At 35.7% G+C, this 22,886-nt stretch overlaps 1 protein-coding gene across 2 annotated transcripts; it reads left to right on the forward strand.

Moving 5' to 3' along the window:
* Positions 1 to 9,297: 9,297 nt before the first annotated feature.
* Positions 9,298 to 19,571, forward strand: HCCS (holocytochrome c synthase). Of its 2 annotated transcripts, none has more exons than XM_070941186.1 (7): positions 9,298 to 9,357; positions 13,347 to 13,493; positions 13,918 to 14,054; positions 15,306 to 15,454; positions 17,174 to 17,293; positions 19,013 to 19,099; positions 19,279 to 19,571. In XM_070941186.1, exons 2-7 carry the CDS (start codon positions 13,388 to 13,390, stop codon positions 19,475 to 19,477), a joined length of 798 nt encoding a protein of 265 aa, XP_070797287.1. In that variant the 5' UTR covers positions 9,298 to 9,357; positions 13,347 to 13,387; the 3' UTR covers positions 19,478 to 19,571. The 2 variants fall into 2 exon arrangements, with proteins under 2 accessions (XP_070797287.1, XP_070797288.1); XM_070941187.1 differs by lacking the exon at positions 9,298 to 9,357 and adding an exon at positions 10,435 to 10,502.
* The last annotated feature ends 3,315 nt before the right edge of the window (positions 19,572 to 22,886 follow it).

Below are 22,886 nucleotides of genomic sequence, written 5' to 3' on the forward strand. Positions count from 1 at the left end.
GCAGTATAGTAACACAGGTTTTATAAGTCAATCTCTCAATCCTGTATTTTATTTTTAAGTAAAGATTAAACATGAATATACTAATTTGTTTTATTATTTTAGCAAGGATAATTTTGTTATGGAAAACTAAAAAAGGCAACATGATTAAGTAGTTTATCTTGGTTAGTTTCTTCCTTATAAACTGTCATGGAGTTCATAGACTATTTTAAGGAAGACGCTCATCTGAATCTTAGCATAATTTAAGGAAATTTATGAAAGGGAAGATTTAGAATACCTTTTTGCCTCTGAAATCATTCCTGTACTCTAAAAAGCTGCTTTGGAGAAACATAAGGCTACCCTGAACAATGTGGGATTGAATGGGAGGATTTGTCTGAAATTATATTTGGTTCTCAGATGTCAATTTAAGGAAGGTAAGCGAAGGAAAGTTTCTTTGTTAGATTCAAAAGCAATCTCTGAAACTCTACAGAGAATAAAATGGATTTCTAGGAAAAGAAAGAAACAGGATATTTTCTTTTCACGGGTTTCCTTAAATTATGTTAGGGTTACTATGATCAAAACTGCATAAAATTCATGTATTCATTCTGATGCCATTCTTCAATATTTCTGTGCAATATAAAGAGAATATGTTAGCAAATAAACATGCAAAAATAACTACAATGGATTCTATTTCAAAAGTGAAATGTCAGTTATGGCTAGGATTTCTCTGCCCACACATATTTACACATACACCCTCTGCCCCTCCTTATCCGTATTGGCAGAAAGGATTTGAACTTGCATTTAATATCAACAGAAGCGCAGTTGAAGTGAAGGCAGTGGTTATCTATTAATTCCTGCATGAACTGATTATTTGCAGGACTGCCTGTCTCTAGTTGTATTGTTCCATCCCACATCCTCTGCCAAGTTAGGCATGTTCCAGGTCCTGTGATTTGGCTGGACCCAGGAAGAATACCACTTCCATGGCAATGCCTGGTTCTTGAATGAACTTCCCTGAGATTCAGTTTGCCCTGATTCTACTAGCTTTTCACAAGGCATTAAAAAACTGGCTTTCAGACTGGGATGTTAGATGTGTACACTTTGGGAGGTAGTATGATGTGGGTTAACAGCCAGATTGTATGTTTTGTTGTTATTGTTGACTACAGTTAACCATGTCTTTTTAGCTGTTCCTTAGCAAGTTGACAGCCATATAAACTGATCAAATATCTCCTCTCTCCTCCTCCTCCTTAGAACTTGAATAACTGCTGACATTTTGAATGTACACCAATCGGCATACATTAAAATGACATTTTGTTGCATTCAGCTCTCAAAGGGTCACCACCTCCAATATACACTTCCTCCTCCTCCCCCCTCCTCCTCCACAGGCTTTGATAACAGAAGTTTAACTTTTCCTACTTCTATTCCAATGACCCATATTACCTTCCTATACTCCATGCTTAATATCTAGACATAGTACCATGCTATGTATTCCAGTAATAGCTTGGTCCCCCTACCCCGCCTCATGGGAAGTTGAAGTATTAATTTCATGCAATTTTGAGGAGAATGAGATGGAATGTCAAAATCATACTTATTGCTAATGTATGGAATCTTATTGATTTGCTGAAATGAAACCCCTATTAAAATTAATCCCAATGTTTAGAGTCCCAGAATATACAGTAGCAGCAAAATATACTGTCATCAATATAAGTTGTGATTGATGAAGCTTTTTTTTTTTTTCAAAATAATCATATACTGTACTAATTTTTTTTTTGTTCAACAAACATGCTGATTTATCTAATAAAGAACGATTGCAGGACTTGTCTCAGTCTACAAATGGACCAGGGTTTTTTTAGTCCAGTAATAAAGAGTACAAATCCAGCCTGTGATCTTAGAACTGTTTTTTTGATATGGCCTTACATTGCTGAAGTTTAAATACAAAAGTTTGTAAATTTTAGCAATATATTGCTAAAATATATTTTAGCAATATATTGCTAAAATTGCAATGATTTGATCAATGATATTGATCAGCCAATATTGTATTTTGCTTTTTCTTATTTAACAAATCTCCTTAGTTTAGACTTCCTTGTGGATTCCATGTCTTGGCTTTTTCAGTTATCTTTGAGAAAAATCTGAGGCCACATCCATTTTTGAAGAGTGCACGATTTCCCTTTGCTATTCTCCCAGTGAAATCACACATAGCCCCATCAGAACAGGAAAAACATAGGGTCCTAGATGTTGTAAGTTTTTATTTGTGCTCACAAATTGCTTTTGAAACAGCAGATTCTCAGCAAGAAAGCAGTCTTGAGAGGCATCAGGCAAGGCCTCCCAAAGAGGCTGTTTAATTAGAAATATATATGAGAAGATGCACCTGTAGGGCTCTGACCTTCTAACTAGTTTGAGTGGATTCCTAAATAAGCATGGAATTGTAACAGTTTAAAATTAGATTTTTTTTTATTACAATCATAGAATACATATGAATAATGGAGTAGGTTTTGCCTCTGTATAAAAAAAATAATTGCTGCTCTTTAGATGACATTTGTAACTGATTGTATTCAGGAACTTAGTGACAAAATCACGAAGTGAAATATCTATATTGTACTTTCTGCATTGGTGCTTACATATTTTCATTTGTAAAGCATTTTTTAAAAAAGCATTATGAGATGTAATGCTGATTTACAAATTCCAGGAGACGTAGGGTCCAATAAAAGCCAAATAGAGAATCTTTATTGAATCACAGCACAAAGTATAATAAACATACTATTGAAAATAATTACAGGAATGAAGTGGGCACTTATTTTCCTGGACTAAACTGAAATATCGCAGCTACATTGATTGGATTGCCACCCATCACAATGACAATGGCATATGAGATGGGGCAACACTGATGAAGTACTTAGTGAACATTAACATGGTGTACCTACCAGCTGGAGTATATTTTTATGTTGTTTATGATAAATGTATATAACTGAGTTTGCACTTCACTGGCTTTTTAAAGTCTTGCTGTTTGTATACGTTTGTGTAGACTGATCTTGTCTGAAGTACATTCAATAATGTCTAAAGCAATAAGTTGCATGTGGACACAAGGCATTGGTTAATTAGAATAAAGGAAAAGAATGCAGCTGTTTCTTGTATTTTTTCCCTGTTAAAACGGTGTCTTCTATAATTGCTATATTTAATCACTAAATGCAAGTACAATAGATGAAGAGAACTTGGTATTCCTTAGCAACTTTGGAATGAGTAAGTTACTTATTGGCACAGCAACAAGATAACCCATTTTTTTCTTATGAGGACACAATTTAAAAAATATTTTACTTACAGTAATAAATGTTAAGTAAAATAAATTAAGATGCCTCATGCCACACATTCCAGTTGTGCTGCAATAAAAGTTGAATGTAATTAAAAGATACCAGTTGAAGGTTAAAGCTTTTTACGTAGAAATACCAGTACTAGAAATAAAGTTTTTTTATATAAAAATATTTCTATATTTCTATTCTGTATTTCTATATTCCATATATAAAATATTTGAATATTTTATATCTTAGAAAGTGCACATTAAGCATTCATTTATAGTAAGACTCTCATTTCTCTACTCAAGATCTCATATAAACAGTTGTCATGTTTTCAGTAATGTACAGAAGATGCCGTAAATGTCTGTAGAGCTGGATTGCAAAGAGTGCTGACCCCAAAGCTTTTACTGAGTACAAAAAACTTGGCCATCTTTTCATATTTGGATTTTAAAAACCAAAATGTGACCTCAGCCTACAATATATAAGACACCATTTCTGTCATTAAAGAGCCGTGGTGGCACAGTGGTTAGGATGCAGTGTTGCATGTTAATTCTGCTGATTGCCGGCAGTTTGATTCTGGGCAGCTCAAAGTTGATTCAGTCTTTCATCCTTCTGAGGTCGGTAAAATGAGGACCCAGATTGTAGGGGGCAATATGCTGACTTTGTAAACCACTTAGAGAGGGCTGTAAAGCACTATGAAGCAGTATATAAGTCTAAGTGCTAGTGTTATTAAGAACTTTCAATTCTCACTTCTTCAAACAGATCCACTCATATTGCTAGCCTAACCTTTCCATCTCTTTTCCAGTGTGCATAAAGCTACCAATATTTTAGGAAAATTGTTTTCCCCAGTGGCTATACCTTCCATAGATCCTGGATGTAAATGAATCTGAATTTATATTAAGCTTCTTTTTTAATGTTTTTTTTTAAATGTTGAATTTACAATTGAATTCTGACAATGTAACTGCTGAGAGCTCATGTAAAAGAACACTATTGATTTTGATTATTTCCTGGTTCACCTGCAAAATGATAAGAGTGCAATAACCCAAAGAAGACCAAGGACAAAACGCTACCTTGAATCCCAGCTCCTATAACAAATAATTTTGATTATGGATAAAAGGATTTGGAGGAGAGAAAACTACTCTTTTCCCATCCATTTCTGAAAAACATATTTAGCAAAAGTTCTGAAATACTTAGAATTACTATGCAACTAAAACAATTAATTTTAACAATGTATTGCCACATCGATAGCAACATATTTTATACGCTAGTTAGAACTAAGAACCAGATGTTTTGCAGTAGAAATTGTGGAATATTGTAATAGTGCCTCGGGCCCAAATTGTGTGATTTTAATAAGTATTTATATAAACTCAACCATGGCCTGGTGTAATCGGCTATGAAATTGCTGGACTGAAGGCATTTTGAAAATAATAGGAACATATGGGTGATGGAAACCAAATGCTTCCTCACCACCAGAATTACTCTACTATCTGTTTCATCTGACCTGGCACTCCTGTTATGGAAACTCTGGTAATCTACAGTATTGCGTGATGGTTTACATAAAACACTTAACAAAATGTGCTTTATAAAGGTTTGTTGAGCAAGCCCTGGTTGGCTTGGTTCAAACAACATGCTGAGCCATAAATCATAATTGATTCAAGCAAAGTGAGTCTGAAAATAAACTTTATGTTTTAAGCTGATATATTAATTGTAACTTGCTATGTTTGAAAATTAAGGTATGTTACTGCCATGCCTTTGATTTAAAATAAGGACTCATATCCAACTTTACAGAGAATTGGAGAAGACCCAGATTAAATCAGTTATTTCATGTGTGCTCTTGTATTCTCTGCAAATTGAAAAAAAAAAAAAACTTAACAAATATTTGTAATATATATTACAAAAGTATCTAGGCATATCTAGAGATAATTTTAATAAAATTAAACATTGCTTTGGAAATGGTGTCAGTGAGATAAAACAGGGAAATCTACCCAGAAGGTAAAAAATATTGTAAACCTAAAATCGATTTGAAGGCCTTATATTTATAATTTAAATAATATATAAGTAACATGTTTGTGGGGATTTTTCAACACCAAATTTAAGACAGTTTTCCTGAACTTTGCACCTTTCAGGTGTGTTTACAGCACAGACCTCACTAGTCTCAGGATGTTTGGCTTTGGATTGTAGGAAGTTAGCACCCACCCCTTTCCTGGAAGAATGAAATATTTTAGGAAATATTAAAAAGGCAGAATATTATGTTTCCCTGGATGAGAAATGGAGAAGCATGTTTTAAAGGCAAAGCAGCTCCCACCTTCTTGCCTCCCCCTTTTTGTCAATGGGCCAGAGGCAGAAACTCAATCTTTGTCAATGGACCATCATCTACAACACAATAGCAACAGAAACTAACAAAATAGGACCCATCTAGCAACAGAAACTCACCACATGGCACTTGGGAAGATTACATCAGCCAGCAAGGCTATCTAAGGCCCCCACCCCCTGGGAGTCTGACAACCAATCAGGATACTCTTTCGGGCCCCCAGGAAGTTCAAAGCCAGAGAGAGCATAAAATCCGGGGACTTGCTGTATCTCGGCCCTTTTCTGTTCTGGAACTCAAATCATGTGATCCTGTCCACCATTAAACCATCTTTCCAAGCAGTCTCCATGTTTCCAGTGTCTTTTTCCCCACTTGGAGCTGAACCCAGAAGGATATTTCTTCCTACAGAATCAACACTAGTTTTGAAGTAAAGTGGGAAATAACTTAAAATAGAGCAAGTACATGATACTAAATGCTCTTGGAAATAAAAATATATATGAAGAAAATGTGGATATTACTCTCCCATTAAAACGTATAGCATTTTATCTATTGTGTTGAAGACTGAATTCACAAGTACATGGTATTTTTCAATTTTTAGTAGGTAGTAACTGTCTAACTTGATTCATTTTGGTGAAGTCATACATTCTATATTCAAATTGTACCTGGAAAAGTAATTATCTTTGTAGCAGACATACTTTTTTTCTTTTTACATTTTAATTAATTGAAACTTTTTCATTCCACGCTCAAACCGTAAGGGTTCAGTCTACAACAAATATAATAGCAGCCAATTAAAATTCATAAATTGAAGCAATTAAAATCATAAGAAAAAATATCATTGACAATCAGGACTAAAATATGAACATGAAAGAAATAAAAACAAGAAATGTATGGAAGAAAGAGTATTGATTTTGCACTTTTGAGATTCAGCAGGGTTGTGAAGCATTATTATCATGGGTGGTTGTACAGTCAGCCAGATGTTAACATTAGATTTGTTATTTTTGTCTACCTATTGAGTCCTTCTCAATAGGGATAGGCAGATGGTGTTGCTTAGTAATATTAAAGACATTGTTCCAAGAGGTAAGCTGTTCCAACAGGGCCGGATTTAGATGAAAAGAGGCCCTAGGCTATTCCTTGCTTAACTACCACAATTGGGACTAGAATCTTGGTCCTTGAACAAAGCAAGATGTCATGATTATTCAAGTGACTGCTTTGCTCAACAAATGCAATCCTAGCACTCCTGCTTGTGGTCATTAAGTGATTATGCAGATCATTAAGCAGATGGATTCCCTAGTAAGGAGTGAGGGGTGGGGGACTCTGGAGGCTCTGCTCAGGAGGTGAAAAATCCTCCTGCTGAAATCCAAGCAGGATTTTCAGACCCCGAGGGAGAGACATTTGCACAGGGCCTATCCAGGCTAATGCTACCCCCGAGGCACCCCATACTCTTACCTAACTGCCCTACCTCTACTCAGGAGCTGAAAATCATCCTCCAAAATCCAAGCAAGATTTTCAACCTCTGAGTGAAGAGATAGCTATGCAACCTGCACTGGGCCACCCCATCTGCCTGAGGTACCCCACAATCCTTATATTACCACGGTGCCTCTTTGCTTACTGCTGGGATTTTGCTTTCTTTCATCTCTGCACTAAAGGGAAAGCAGGGATGAGGAATCAGAGCCCTCCTCCCCATCAAAGGAGTTCAGCTCTCTTTAGCAGGCAGCTCTTTCATTCAGCCCCCAGAGACGAGAGAGAATCCTCTTGATAGGCGGCAGCAGCTTGCAACGTTTCCTGCCGGCTTCCCTATTGACTTTTTAGGGAAGCTGGCAGAAAAAATTGCAAACGACTATCGCAGGATTGTGGACACTTGGCAAGTAGTAGTTGTATATGCAAACAGATTGCCAAATACCCAGGTCATAATCACATGACCATGGGTGGAGGGGGTTGCAACATTGTATGACAGCCTGCTTTTACAAGACACAAAGTACTCTTTTCTGAGACCATTGTAAATGGTTGTTAAATGACTGGTCATTAAGTCAAGCACTACCTGTAAAGCTGCTTGTTTCAATTCACAATTTGGTCAGTGCTGATGGTGATCAAGGGGTGCTCACAATGTTTTGAGATTGCATCCAAGGCACCTATTAGTTTGGTACTATCTTTACTTTCTTTTGCCACAGTCATTCCATTTCTATTTGCAGGTCTTTATATTTAGTAATTGTCTCCAGTTATTTTTCTTCTACAGGTAGTCCTCAATTTACGACCACAATTGAGCCCAAAATTTATGTTGCTCAGTGAGAAATTTGTTAAGTGCATTTTGCTCCATTTTACGACTTTCCTTGCCACAGTTGTTAAGTGAATCACTGCAATTGTTAAATTAATAACCCGGTTGTTAGGTGAATCTGTTTTCCCCATTGACTTTGCTTGTCAGAAGGTTGCAAAGGGAGATCACATGACCTACAACCATCATAAATGTCAATTGTCAAGCATCTGAATGTAAATCATGTGACCATAGAGATGCTGCAATGGTCATAAGTCTGAAAAATGGTCAGTCACTTTTTTTCAATGCTGTTGTAACTTCATATGGTCACTAAGTGAACTGTTGTTAAGTCGAGGACTATCTGTATTTTGCTGCCTCCAGGTATTGCAATGTTGTCTTTCTTATTAATAACTGTTAAGTCTGGGATGTTAGTTGGACAATGGTTGTCTAAAGACTCAGATCATGTTTTTTCATTTTCTGTTACTTTGTCTAATTTGCGGTGCCAGAAGTTATTTTTCTTCTAATATCATTATCCCTTTTAAAATATGTTTTGATCAGCTCAAGACAGCAAACATATCTAGTATTCCTACTTCCTATTTTCCCCACAACAACCCAATGAGGTAGACTGGGTGGAGAGAGAGTGGCTCAAATTTATCCCACCATGCAGATGTATATTTTTTTTCTAAGTCGGGAAATGTCATAGTTTTAAAAGCCACCAAACAACAGTCCTATAAACGAGACATTTTTGTCGATTCCCTTCTTTGATTGACTGACAAACAACAATTTTTGTGGAAAGTGTCCAGAAAGCAGAAAAAGTGAAAGGCTCTGCTATTTTTTTCCTTTAAGAACTGTATATCTTCATTCTATTATTGGAAAGCTGAGCTCAGATTAAGTCCTTTCTCCTCTCTCTAGTCTAGAATAAGTGGAAATGGATAGGAAAACACCCCAAAGTGCTTTTTCAAAAGGCAATTGGACTTTTGTTTTGGAAAAAAATTCGAAGTCCAGTTGTCCATGGAGATTCTCAGTCATGCAGGTCATGGTTGTCCCAAAAGTGCTTTTTCAAGTGGCAGCTGGACTTTCTGATTTTTCTTTGAAGACGTTTCGCTTCTCATTCAAGAAGCTTCTACAGAAAGAGTTGAAGAAGCTTTTTGGATGAGAAGCGAAACTTTTTCAAAGAAAACCCAGATAGTCCAGTTGCTTCTTGAAAAAGGACCCTTGGATGACTGAGATTCTCTATAGACGACAAGAAAACACCTTACACCCCCAACCCACGATTTTGCGCAGGCGCGACTCAGCGGCCAAAAGCAAGCACGTTCTACGGTTACCGTGGAAACGAGCTACAAGGTTTTTCTCCTTCTAGCCCGCCCCCTCCGCCGTCCGGTGCCCTTCCCAAACCCCGCCCAACGCCTCTTTCTCCGCCCCCTTTAAGTCTAATTCGCCGTTTGTTTTTAAAGCTCCGCCCGACCGCAGAACGTTCCTTTCTCGCGAGAGGCGTGAGGTGAGTTTCTCAGGGAAATCGGGCTCCGGAGATTACAGTTGAGGTAATTTAATGCGCCTCGGTTTTTTTTTTCTCCCGCCTCCCCGCGTGAAATGGGAGAACGAGCGCGCGAGAAGAAGCGCGCGCCGTTGTCTCTTTTAGCGGTTTATTTAGCCGAGTTTGGGGAGGGGGGGGCAGGCTTTCCTCTGTAATAGATGGAAGGAAGGGCACAAGGAGATAAAACCACGATACAGCTGTCATTCGGGGTTACACTTTGGCTTCAGTTCTCCCTTCCGCCCCGAAACCCGGGCCAGGAACCGGAGCTGGTGGACGCTCTCTCCGTCTCGGGGGCTGAGGGGAAAGGGAGCCGAAAACTCTTGATGGGGGGGATAAAATGGGTCAAAATATCTAAATTGCTAGAAAGAAACGTGGGTTTTGAGACGGAAGCTGGTGGCTGGGTGGATTCTTCTGTGTGTCGAATTAATTCGCCTTACGTAACTAACATTTACGTCAGGTTAGAAATCGGCCTGTTTTAACAAGGTGACCTTGGGTCGACCCAGCTCAGGCAAGAAATTAGATAATTTTTTCTTCATTGTTACACAAGTACAGGTAATCCTCAACCTACGACCACAATTGAGCCCAAAATTTATGTAGCTAAGTGAGAAATTGGCGAAGTGAGTTTTTGCCCCATTTTATGATTTTTCTTGCAGCCTTGGTTAAGTGGATCACTGCGGTTGTTAAATTAGAAACCTGGTTGTTAAGTGAATCTGGCTTCCGCAGTTCACAAAAAAAAAAAAGGAGGGGAATCTCATGACCCTGGGACACGGCAACTGTCATTAATGTGAGTCAGTTGTCAAGCATCTGAATGTAAATTGTGTGACCATGGAAATGCTGAAATGGTCTTAAGTGAAAAATGGTCATAAGTCCCTTTATTCAGTACCATTCACAAAGCAAACCATTGTAAATTGACTACCTGTATAAGCTGCATATGCAAGACTTTGAATATGCTGCTTATGGTGGCTATGTTGTGAGTTGAGAGGATGAGGGTTTTAGGTGTTTTTTATATATGGGTTAAAAATAGGGATAAAGGGATTACTTAAAAATTCTACTACAGTCTTGATGTAACTATTTTTTGATGCAGATGTAGACCCCTCTCCCCTCAAATCCGGTTTCTTCCTCATTTTAATTTTACATTTCATTTCTCATACAGTAAGTACATCTACTACTGCCTTCATTTTGTATTTCGTACACACTATCCTAATGAATAGTTGTCATAGGGTTGTCCAGATTTAGACCTCATCTTTCACATGTTTCAAAATACCTAATTGGATGATGATATTGAGTCAAGGTTGACTCAGCCTTCCATCTTTTCGAGGTCTGTAAAATAAGGACCCAAATTATTGGGGGCAATATGCTGACTCTGTAAACAGCTTAGAGACAGCTGTAAAGCATTGTAAAGCGGTATATAAGTATTGCTATATCCATTCAGTCATGTCCAACTCTTGGCAATTTTATGGGCCAGGTGTCTCCACGCCTTCCGATCTTGCACTGCTTCTTTTGAGTTGTTCTGGCTGGTTGTTCTGGCTGGTATCACCTTTGATGGAAAGGAAACATTATTCTGTATTGGGGAAATTATTTAACAAGTGATCAAATCTGATTTGTTCAATCGTTGAAGCTTCATGTTATAATTCTGGTAATACCTCAGTATTCCTGATACTTTTCTGGTGTTGCTTGTGTTTCTAATACTGGTTGAAAACATATGTGTAAGTACATCTAACATATGTGTAGTTACACCTAAAATAACATATATTTTAATTAATTTAAAATACTTTTGTTTTCCATTTTTTTTCTTGGGAAAATCCATGGTAGCTAATGGGGCAGCCTTGAAATGGGAATTGTGCTTTATTTCAAACTGGAGAGTTACATGACTGAAGCATTCAGAGGGATCACAAAGTGGTTTTATACCGAAAGTAGAGAAGGCTAGTAATGTTACGCTTCTCCCCATTTCTTCATGGCTTGCACACAGCCCTGTCCTATTCAATTTTTCCAGGATTTTCCCTTCTGTTTGTCCCTCCCCTCCACTGTTACAAATATACCAATATATGCATATCTTTCTCACAGGCCCACCTATTCTCCCAACACCTTTCTTTCCTCCCTTGCATTCTGTCAATTATTGCTGCCAATGTCCTAGCATGACATCCTACGAGAAGGCCAGCACCCTGAACTGCACAGTATTTTCTTTTTCTCCATCCTTTTTCTCCCTTACTTGTTGTTTCCACCCCCATTTTCATTTCCAAAGAAATCCATAATTTTGCCTTTTTTCACTATACCCTCCCCATTTCTGCCTGGAATAACTGTATTTTGATCCTTATAACACTTTAATACTGCATATGGATTAAAACAACCAAAACGTGCATGTTTCTGTTTGTACATAGACCACCAAGTCTAGCTACTTAATGGATGGAGCGGTTCATGCATGGAACATTTTGTACATATTTTCTGGCTAAGTATAATACATTAAAACAATTATGAGATTCCAGAAAAATAGTAGAAACTGTGACTAAATTGTATAGCCATTAACTCAGCTTATTAAAAAAGCTTTTAAACAGAGTACCAATTAATCAAAAAGTCAATTGCTAATGATCTAAAAGCCTTTCTAAAATGAAGATAAATGCCTTGATAAAAAAAAATCATCTGTCCTGTATGTGAAAATTAATAACAATAATTATTCAGTAAAGTAACGAATAATTTCCCTTTCCCATGAGTACATTCTGAGAATAGTATCTGAAAAATATATATGTAAAGTGTCCTCAGTGAGGTCTGAGCTAACCATTGACTGGAAAAGAGATCTTGGGTCATAGATAGCTTGATGAATGCATACTTTGCTTAGGAAAAAGATTTAAAGGATTTAAAAAGTACTATCATAATGGCATAAAATTCTGAATGTGGCCCATTTTGTACACAATGTACTGTTCTGGTTGCTGCATTTTAAAAATATTATAGAATTGAAAGAAGTACCAAAAAATGGAGGGAATTCAATTTAGCCCCAGTTGCAACCAGTTGTTAACAATTAAGCTTAATGTTTTTAGAACTTGATAAAATGTGAAGTGATGTAGCTTAAATCAATTTATGTAAAAAAGTGAATGAAATTATGCAAAGAGTTTTTATTCTGGACATACCTGTTTTCTGTTTTGTTTATAATCTCTTTTTCCCCTTCTCTGCCCTTATGTAGCCTTTAATACATTTCTAAAAGTCTTCATGCAAATAATTATGGATACATGATAAAGTAATGTTTAGGAAATATTGTAGCCCTTGGGATTTTTTAAATTTAGGGATATATGTTTAAGATGGCTGATATTACTATGTATTGTGTGAAGGAATTGGACTCCGTCTGAGATCATCCAGTGAAATTAAGTTTTGGAACCTACATGAAATGTAAAAGGAAGCTATTCTTCATACTATGTGTAGTTGAGTTACAGAATTAATAACAACATATAGAGATGACAATCAACCAAAATGCTTTGAAAGGGCATTTATTTTGATAGATTTGATGCCTGTAGAAAGATAACATTATGTATCTGTTTTAAGGATTGAAAGTTTGTTGAAAGAAGCTAAAATGGCCAACTTCTTAAATGTATGTGGTAAAACATTAAATGGATGATAACTGAGTACCAAATATAAAAAAAGTGACAAAAACAAAATAAGTGCATTGAAGTTGTTTGATGATACAGAGAGAATGATTGAAGATAAATTGTGAAAGAAACATGGAAGAAGGATGAATGGACTCAGCAGAAGAGGAAGATTAAAAAAATGGAATGGATTGGATCCTGAAAAAGAAATAAATTGGGAGTTTAAGAACAAATGAAATATTGGGGAGAATTAATATATTATTTAATTATGATGGAAATAGTTGTTTAGAATATTCTAAAATATTCTAGTATTTTTAAGGGAGATCCATTTTATAATTGATACAATGTTTTTAATATTCCTTCTGTTAGGCATATTTGTAAATGTTTTGTTGTTGTCTGTAAATTATATTGATTTGAATTTCAGATGATCTATCCAGTAATTTAAAACAGAAAGTCAAGGTTGTCATGGGTTTATCTGCATCCTCTCCATTAACTACAATTCAGACAACTGTGTCAGAGCAGCCTCAAAGTGAAATCTCACAATGTCCCATGCATCAGAAGAACGTGGAAGGTGACTATCTACTCTTATTAAACTAACCAGGCATTTTTTTCAGGAATAAAATATTTTTAAAAAACAGGAACAGTATACATATTTTCATTATAAGTACGGTATTTAGCTACTGATTGAAAAGCATGAAAAAATCCATTTTCCATCCATTTAGTTGTAGAAATTGGTTAGAATTGTTGCATGTTTCCTTCATTTAGAGGAAAGCTAAATTTGGCCATTGAAGTCAGATAACTCAGAGGTAAAATTTCTGGCTTGTTTCTAACAGTTTGAAAGAACATTAGAGTAAAATGGGTACCATAGGTCTTGCTAATCTTTTTTTTTTACCTTTAAAATCCTTCTGAAATAGAGAAGTTGCTTTACAGATTAAGTATTTATTCCTAGTATGTAGATTAACAGCTGGAGTTTTAATACTATTTTTCTGTTTCAGCCTCTCCAGTGAAATCCGGTGACAGTTCCAGTGAGAAGCAGAACCCACCTGTCCCTGCACATCAAGAAAGAGCATATGAATATGTACAATGCCCTGCTAAATCTTCTACAGAAGAAAAGATTGATCCTAGGAATATGGTAACGTCAGTCTTGCTCCTCCTGAGCACTATCAATTACAAAAGAGAAGTTTTGTCAGATTAGGTGTTATTTTGCTACTACTCTGCTTTCAAAATAAGTTCTTAAAATCTTAATGCTTCCATTTGTCATATTGGAACTGAGACTAAATTAAACTTTTTAATCAGTATCAAAGATGAACACAATTTTTCCAATTGAAAACATTGTACCTGGCTATCCTTAGAAATGATCCAGATATATTCCTTTCTTTATATCTGCCTTTTTCAAAACATAACTAGCATAATTTTGGAAAACCTATTTTTAAGTAATGATGATTATGCCAATAAGTTTAGATATTTGTGATATCCCTGTATTGATTTTTGAATAAGAATTTGGCTAGTTTGTTATGATTTGGCTAGGTGAACTAGCCAAGAGATTGATGAAATGTTATTCGTTTAACTTGAGAGGCGTATAACATGAAATTCTAATGTTGCAAACAATTTACCGTCCCTTCAAAATTATAATTTTTAATATGAGAAAAAGGAGAAATTATTCCTCTCACTGTGAAAGTGCAGTCTTTCAGCGCCTTTTTTAAACTAAGAGCATGTCACAGCTGTTTTAACAGTTTGGCATCGGAGATACTCATATTTAATAATGCATAACAAGTATATCAGAATGTAGCTTCCTTATATTAAAGCTTTCAGCATTACATCATTTTTTATATTCCTAATTAAATTTTAGTTATGTTTAATTTCAGTTTTCATCTCTACTGTTCCCAATTGTTTATATTTCTTGCTAATCTGTAAAATATGTTATAGTTCCAAAAAAGCATCTCAGTTGAAAAGAAGGGCATACACAGAATTGTTAAGAATTGGTCTTTGATTATCAGAAACTTATCTACAAATATAGAAAGGAAGTAGTTGAAAAACTGCAGCTGCATAAATTAGGTAATCTCAGGATTAGGTAAAATCTGGATGGAGTACTAAAAGACAAACATGTTGGTCCATTCAGAGTATTTGGTTTCTAGTCAAAACAACATACCAGAATTAAACTTATTTTTCCTAAATTGAAAGGCAATGAAGCAAGTTGATAACTTCTATATGTATTCGTATTTATTATGGCTGTTCACCGCCCTGAGTCCTTCGGGAGTAGGGCGGTATACAAATATGAAAAATAAATAAAAATAAATAAAATAAATAAATGAGAAAAAAAATACATGTTACTAAATATACTGTATTTTCTTCTCTACCTTTCTGTTTTTAATATTTTATTCAGATGCCACCTCCTAATCAACAACCATCCCCTGGGCAACCTTTTCAATTATCTACAGTAAGAGAAGAGTCAACTATTCCTAGAGCTTATTCAGAACAAAAATGGGTTTATCCCTCAGAACAGATGTTTTGGAATGCAATGCTTAGAAAAGGGTAAGTGAATTATAAATTTAGTTTTATATTAGTTTTGTAGAATAATGATATGTATAGAAACAAAAAATATTTCTCATATCGTTCTATTGTAATATTTGACTGAGATTCTCACAAAAAATGATTTTTTGGAATCTAAAAATCCTAATTTTTTTTTTACCTAAATATGGTGAGAAAGGATATTTTTTGGTAAAATATGAGTAGAAATGACGTAGTTACTGTCACTCAATTATTTATACATGATACTTTAACACTTTTGATACAAAAGGAATATAATTTACTCAAAACAGCATGTTTTCATATTTAGAATAGCAATATATTCAGTTAAAATAATTTTTGCATTCCTTCTTTGGTCCAGATTCCTTGGCTGCTTCCAAACCGCTGCAGTTTATTAGAGATTTCTGCAGGTTAAACCCACAATTCATTATCAATTAAAAATGATAGAAAAATAGATTGGATGATATACAGAATTTTTGGAATATATAAGAATTCTTCAGGTTAATTGGACTTTCCAAAAGTTGGTCAGAAAAATTGGTTGTCATTTATCTTAAGCTGGAGATGCAGTTGTTTTGAAAGTACACTAAAATGTTCTTATGGAGCACCAGAGATTTGAGGTTAAGATATTATGCTGTTAATGTATTGTTAAATTCCAGAAATCTCAAGTGTCTCCTTTTATGAATTTATACTTGGACAGTTGCCAAAAAGATTAATTGAAAGCAAACTTGAGAACCAAAAACTAAAGTTTTACCAACAAAATTCATCAAATCTTAGCTTTTGAACTGGCTCTTTATTGCTGACAGTTTGATTCCAGGTGATCAAGAGTTATCTTGTTTTAAAATTGAGTTGTAATTTTATATAGATAATAATTGCTATGTTAGTATTAGCATTGTAATAATGTAGCAGCATTGGATTTTTTTTCTTTTTCTCCCTATTCATGCCCCAACCTATCTGGAATTTGGGGCAGATTTGCAAGGTAAATGTTAATTGGCTTTGTTGTTTACATTTATTAAGTTTAAAAAAGCACCTAAAATCTTTTAAATGTGTGTATGTGTACGTGAGTGCATGTGTGCACACCTTCGAACCAGTGCTCTGGTGTCTGCCTGGATGGCTCCCTGCAGTTTTCTTGGCAAGATTTCAGAAGTAATTTACCATTGCCTATTTCCTAGGGTTAAAAGAGATGGTCACCCAGCTGGTTTTGTGCTTAAACCAGGACTAGAACTCACAAGTCTTCCAATTTCTAGCCTGATACAATAACCACCATACCAAATTGGCTCAAAATCTTCTTTAGTAGTTTCTTTATGTGACGTTATTTATGAACTTTGTACTTGTTTCCTAAATTGCACAATCACTTATTGTATGTTTAGTAAAGTAGGGAAAAGTTAATCTTGATTCAATGTTTAAGGTCAGCACAATTTTTTTTCCAATTAGAGTGAAAGAAAGAGGAGGAGATTGAGATATATATTATATTGTATTTACATTCCCGCTTTCTTCAGGGAGTGGAAGATTATGTAATACTGCCTTTACCCAACAGCAATTGTAGGAAATAACTGGGTTGAGAAGGAGTGAACTGGCCCAAAGTCACTCATCAAACTCAGTGGTCAAATGAAGACACAAACTTCCAGTCCATTTCAACATCTTAAATCTTAAATTATACTAGCAAATACCACATAAATAGCTCACCTCTTTTGTCTTGCTAACTTTTTCAGTATTGCTTTTTGTTAGCTGGAGATGGAAAGATGATGACATGAGCCCAGAAGATATGTCTAATATTATCAAAATTCATAATCGGAACAACGAACAGACTTGGAAAGAAATTTTAAAATGGGAATTCCTTCATCTTAGGCAAGTACATGTACAATCTTAAATGATAATGCTTTCTGATTTGCATGTCTGAATGTGTTCTTTAAAAAAATAATAGTACCAGGAGTTATTAACTTACGACCAAATTGAGCCCAAAATTTATGTTGCCAAGTTAATTTGTTAAGTGACTTTTGCCCCATTTTACATCTTTTCTTGTCTCATTTGTTAAGTGAATCATTGCAGTTGTTAAATTAGTAACATGGTTGTTAAGTGAATCTGGTTTCCCCATTGACTTTGCTCATCAGAGGATCACAAAAAGGTGATCACATGACTCCGGAACATGGCAACTGCCATAAATGTGAGTCAGTTGTCAAGCATCCAAATATAAATCATGTGACTATGGGGATGCTGCAACGGTCATAAGTGTGAAAAATGGTCATAAGCCACTTATTTCAGTGCTGTTTTAACTTTGAATGGTCAGTAAGCAAACTGTTGTAAGCCAAGGACTACTCGTATTCTAATAGTAGAAATGGGAAACTGATAGAAATCATTCCTGGAACATTCTAGTGATGGTATTTTTTTTCCAACCTATACAATGTCAATAGCTATCCTTTAAGTCAGTACCTTTGAATCAATGTTGACTCTTGGTGACTGCCTGGCCTAGTTCTTGCAATTTCCTTTGCAGGATTTCAGAAGCAGTTTGCTACTTAGGGGTGTTTCTTAGGCTGAGAGAGTGTATCTACCCAAAGTAACACAATTAGCTTTGTGTCTAAGGCAGAACTTGTAGTATCCTGATTTCTAGCCTGATGCTTTAAGTACTACACCAAAATTTAATTTCCTAGAAGTTAAATTATCTTTAAGTATAAGTATTCCTCAACCTACAACAGTTCATTTAGTGACTGTTTAAAGTTACAACAGCACTGAAAAAGTGACTTATAACCGGTTTTCACGCTTATGACCGTTGCAGTATCCCCATGTTACGTGATCAAAATTCAAATGCATGGCAATTTAGGACTGACTCAGCCATAAGTCAAGGACTACCTGAATTCTTAACAGACTGTTTGAATGTTGTTTATACTGTCACTAGATCAATAAGCATACTGTACTTTTCCTCAAAAGATATGTGGGGGCATGGCCTTCATCATTTCTTGCCAAACTACATATGTAAGTGAGATGCACAATATGTATTATTCAGTTCTTCACTGCTCTATCCTTACATTCTAACTAGAGCTGTAAAAGCCAGGAGAATGTTTTTAAAAAGGTAATAGAATATTTTTTTGGTTTCTATTTTTTGGATAAGTATTTCCATCACTATAATAAAATAATATAAAAACTAGAAAATGAAATTGATTACATATACTGCTGCTTCTTTGGAAACCACAAAATTCCTATTAACAAAAATGATAGATATTTAATTTTCCATCACATTTATATTAAAATATCCCTCCAAATAAAATAAAGTTAACATACACTTCTATACAGAGAATTAATATAAATATTAATCCCCACAATTAATATAATATATATCTATAGAATATGACTACTCATAATATATATTACTCTAGAGGATTGTTTTTAATTGTTATTTCTTGTGAGCATTTTGTAAGACACAATATTTTATTCTCTGAATTGGGGACTTTTGCTATGACTTTTAAGCCATAGTTATGGCTGTGTAGGGCTGAAATGTCTGCCTTGGTTGGACATGTTCAGTTTATTTTTCTGCATTGCTTTTTATTACACAATTCTATACTTGTTTTTTAGGGACTGTCCATGTGGACCAACACTTGTACGATTTGGAGGTAAAGCTAAGGAATATTCTCCAAGAGCTAGAATACGATCCTGGATGGGGTATGTTGATTTTTGTTCTATTTAAAAGGATAAAAATTTTAAGATTAGGGTTTTTTTTTTTTGTTTTCAACAGAAGACTCAGTATTGGTAATATGGTACCCCTGTAATTAGAATTGTAAATGTGAGCTGCATATTATATATATAGGGAGAACATAATTATGATTTGCATTTCTTTCCAGTTATGAACTTCCTTTTGATAGACACGATTGGATTGTTGACCGCTGTGGAACACAAGTCCGATATATTATTGATTATTATGATGGAGGAAATGTAGATAAGAACTATCAGTTTACCATTTTGGATGTTCGTCCTGCTTTTGATTCCCTGACTGCTGTGTGGGACAGGATGAAGGTGGCATGGTGGCGCTGGACTTCATAATTAATTTCATATGATGTGAACAGGACTATATTATTTCAATCTAGTGTTATTCTGACAGTAAACTTTAATAAAGTTTATGTTACCAATGCTTCTATTTGATGGTGTGTATTTATGCTCGAAGTGGGGATGATGGAAAAATGAATTATTCCAAATGCACCTTTATTTTAAAATTATAGCTTCAGAGTTTTCTATTTGTATTGATCTTTTAGTCATATTTTACCAGAATACTCAGATGTTCTTTATGTATCAAGATCATTTAATTGGATTAGTTGTTAGCAGTATTGCTTTGATATCAGTGCCCTAAATCTACAGTTAAATATAAATTTGATTTTGCTTTGAAAAGATACTATCTGCTGTCAAAAAAAGGAAAAGAATAGAATAGAGTAGAGTAGAATTCTTTATTGGCCAAGTGTGATTGGACACACAAGGAATTTGTCTCCAGTGCATAAGCTCTCAGTAAGTGCATAAGCTCAAATAAAAATGTTATTTAAAAGGTTACTTAAAATCTAAATTATTAAATATAGTAGAGTGGCTTATGTAATGAAGGCCCCATGAATTTGTCCTTCAAAATGATAGTCATAAACAAACCATGCTATACTCACAAATCAGTGTATAATATCCACTATAAAGTAGTCAGAAATCATTTGATATGATAATAAACAAAATTGACAGGCATGATTAGGTACAGGTATTCCTTAACTTACGACAACAATTGAGCCTCAAGTTTATGTTGCTAAGTGAGAAATTTGTTAAGTGAGTTTTGCCCCATTTTTCAACTTTTGCTTAGCACATTGTAAGCCACCCTGAGTCTCGGCATATAAATCAAATTAAAAAGAATAAAAAATAAAATAAAATAAAAAAAACTTATCTTGCCACATTTGTTAAGTGAATCCCTGCAGTTATTAAATTAGTAACACGGTTGTAAAGTGAATCTGGTTTCCCCATTGACTTTGTCAAAAGGTTGCAAAATATGATCACATGACCCTGGGACACCGCCTTCATCATAAATGTGAGTCAGTAGCCAAGCATCTGAATTTTGATCATGCATCCATGGGGATACTGCAACAGTCATAAATTTAAAAAACATCACTTTTTTCAGTGCTGTTGCAACTTTGAACGGTCACTAAGCAAACTTGTAAGTTGAGGACTACCTGTATCTTATAGATAGTCCTTGGGTTATGACCACTTGTTCAATGACTGTTCAAAGTTTTTTTTTAAAAAAGTAAAGGTTTCCCCTGACCAGTTGTAGCTGACTCCAGGGGAGAGCTCATCTTCATTTCCTAGCTCAGGGAGCAAGCATTGTCCAAAGATGCTTCTGTGGTCATGTGGCTGGCATGACTATACACTGAGGTGCACAGAACCCTGTTGAAAGTTAGGATGGTCTAAATCAGGGAGTCTTGTACCAACAGGCATTGCAGCATCCCCACAATGACATGTTTGTGATCCAGGTGCTTGGTAACTGGCTCACACTTAACAATGTTTGCAGTGTCCCATGGTCATGGGACCGTCATTTGCAACCTTCTCTGCTCTGATGGCTTCCACAAGCAAAATCAATGGGGAAACCAGTAAGTTGCTCCTATTACTGCTACTTTTTCTCCCAAGGCACCTTCAGGCAGTAAATGAGATTATACTTATTCATGATCTGCCTGACCTTATGCCATGCTGCAGCACCCCCCCCACTTGTGCCACGCTGTAGCACCTGCCCCCTGTCTACACTTGTGCCACAGCAGTCCCTGTACCATGCCATGCTGCAGCCATCTGCTTGCATTCGTACTGTGTTGCAGCTTTCCCATTCCACAATGCAACATCCACCCCACCTACCTTCCTGAATTTGCATTTAGCTGAAGCGCTATCCCCTACCTACCTGCATGGCCTGTTTGCAAATCACCTAAGGCAGGGGTGTCAAACTGGCAGCCCATGGGCCAGATGCATCATGCACAGGCCACGCCCACCCCAGCTCTGCAAAGGGAAAAAATGTCACAATACATCACATGATGCAATTTATGGCATAAGTTTTAAACTCGTGGCCTAAGGAAAGGTTTGTTGTGACTGGGATTTGCAACTTCCTATTGGCTTTAATTCTTCAGCAATAAGAAGTCACATAGTAATAAATATAAATCACAATTTACACAATGTTTCATCTGTTTAATTTTTCAGGTATGTTTACAAAACAATGTACATGCTATGCAATGTCTATTATTCTTAGATAATTTTATGTATGGTATAAAGTACAGCCAGACACTCAGAGATGTACACTATAAATTGCTGCATTCAGTTATGTTTTGATAGAATAATAGATATGATTATTACATTTTAATAAACTTTTTGCTTTATCTCATTGGTTCAAAAATGTTTTATGTTAATTATGTTTTCTAAAGTACTGAGGCTCTGTGTATTGCTTTGCTCTGAAAGAAATGATTTAGCAAACACTTGTTTACATGACATGAAGGAATGAGATGACATGAAGGATTGAAAACAGAAGCTTTAGGTTACAGTTTCTAGAGGCTGCATAACATGGAGTGTCTGGTTCCTCTTATAACCTTCCATCACATCATCATTTACTCTTCTAGCCAGCATCCAATAGCTTAGTCATTCTCAGGACCCCAATATGTAAGTTCTTGGCAGCAATAAAACTATGCCAAAGGCCTGGAGAAGGCAACAGGATCAGAAAATAAAATACTTCTGGTCTGCAAGGAAGAATGTTGGTTAGAAAAAAAAGCCAATAAGATAATCAGAAAATGGAAAGTCCAGTACATGCATTTTGTGCTGATAGGCTAGCAAGTTAGCGTAATCTCACTGATACAAACTTGAAATTTTAGATGAGTTGATGTCCAAATATCCAGAATTTTGGAATTGCCTGTTTAATACCTTCTTTCGGTTACAGCCCTACCCACCCTACATTGGGTCACCATAAAACTTGTTGTCATAACATTTAATGTCCTTGTTGTCTATTCTTACCCTGTTCTTATTTGCAGTGTATTGATGAATTGTACAGTTCCAATTTGGGATGGTAGGTGTCATGGTAGGCAAGGGGATTTAAACATAAGATTCTACAAAGAAACCATCCTAACAAAGAGTCAGACTTTCATGATTATGCAGCTCCCCAGATCCAATAGAATCTGAATATGCTGGAGAAGCGCTGGTTTTGGGAGAATTAATGATGTGATGTAAACTAGCTAATAAGCAACAAAAGTCCAGTTTCACCTTTCTTTTCAAGACACAAAAATGTGGAAATGCAATCTAAAAGTGAGGCCACTCAATGGACTCCATTTTTACAGAATAACAGAGTTAGAAGGGACTATGGATGTCTTCTAGTCCGATCCCCTCCTCAAACAAGAGACCCTATACCAGGGTTGTCAAACTCTTGGCCCGCGGGCCGGATGCGTCACATGCTGGCCACACCCACGCC

This window comes from Pituophis catenifer, unplaced genomic scaffold (assembly GCF_029215685.1).
Source record: "Pituophis catenifer annectens isolate HBS135680 unplaced genomic scaffold, rPitCat1.0.hap2 SCAF_3, whole genome shotgun sequence".
NCBI lineage: Eukaryota > Metazoa > Chordata > Lepidosauria > Squamata > Colubridae > Pituophis > Pituophis catenifer.

What these genes read in the sequence shown, in the direction of transcription:
- HCCS (XM_070941186.1), top strand. Translation starts at nt 13,388, where the DNA reads ATGGGTTTATCTGCATCCTCTCCATTAACTACAATTCAGACAACTGTG. An exon ending in GCATCAGAAGAACGTGGAAG is followed by an intron (nt 13,494 to 13,917) that starts GTGACTATCTAC and finishes TTTCTGTTTCAG; the next exon opens with CCTCTCCAGTGAAATCCGGT. An exon ending in TGGGAATTCCTTCATCTTAG is followed by an intron (nt 17,294 to 19,012) that starts GCAAGTACATGT and finishes CTTGTTTTTTAG; the next exon opens with GGACTGTCCATGTGGACCAA.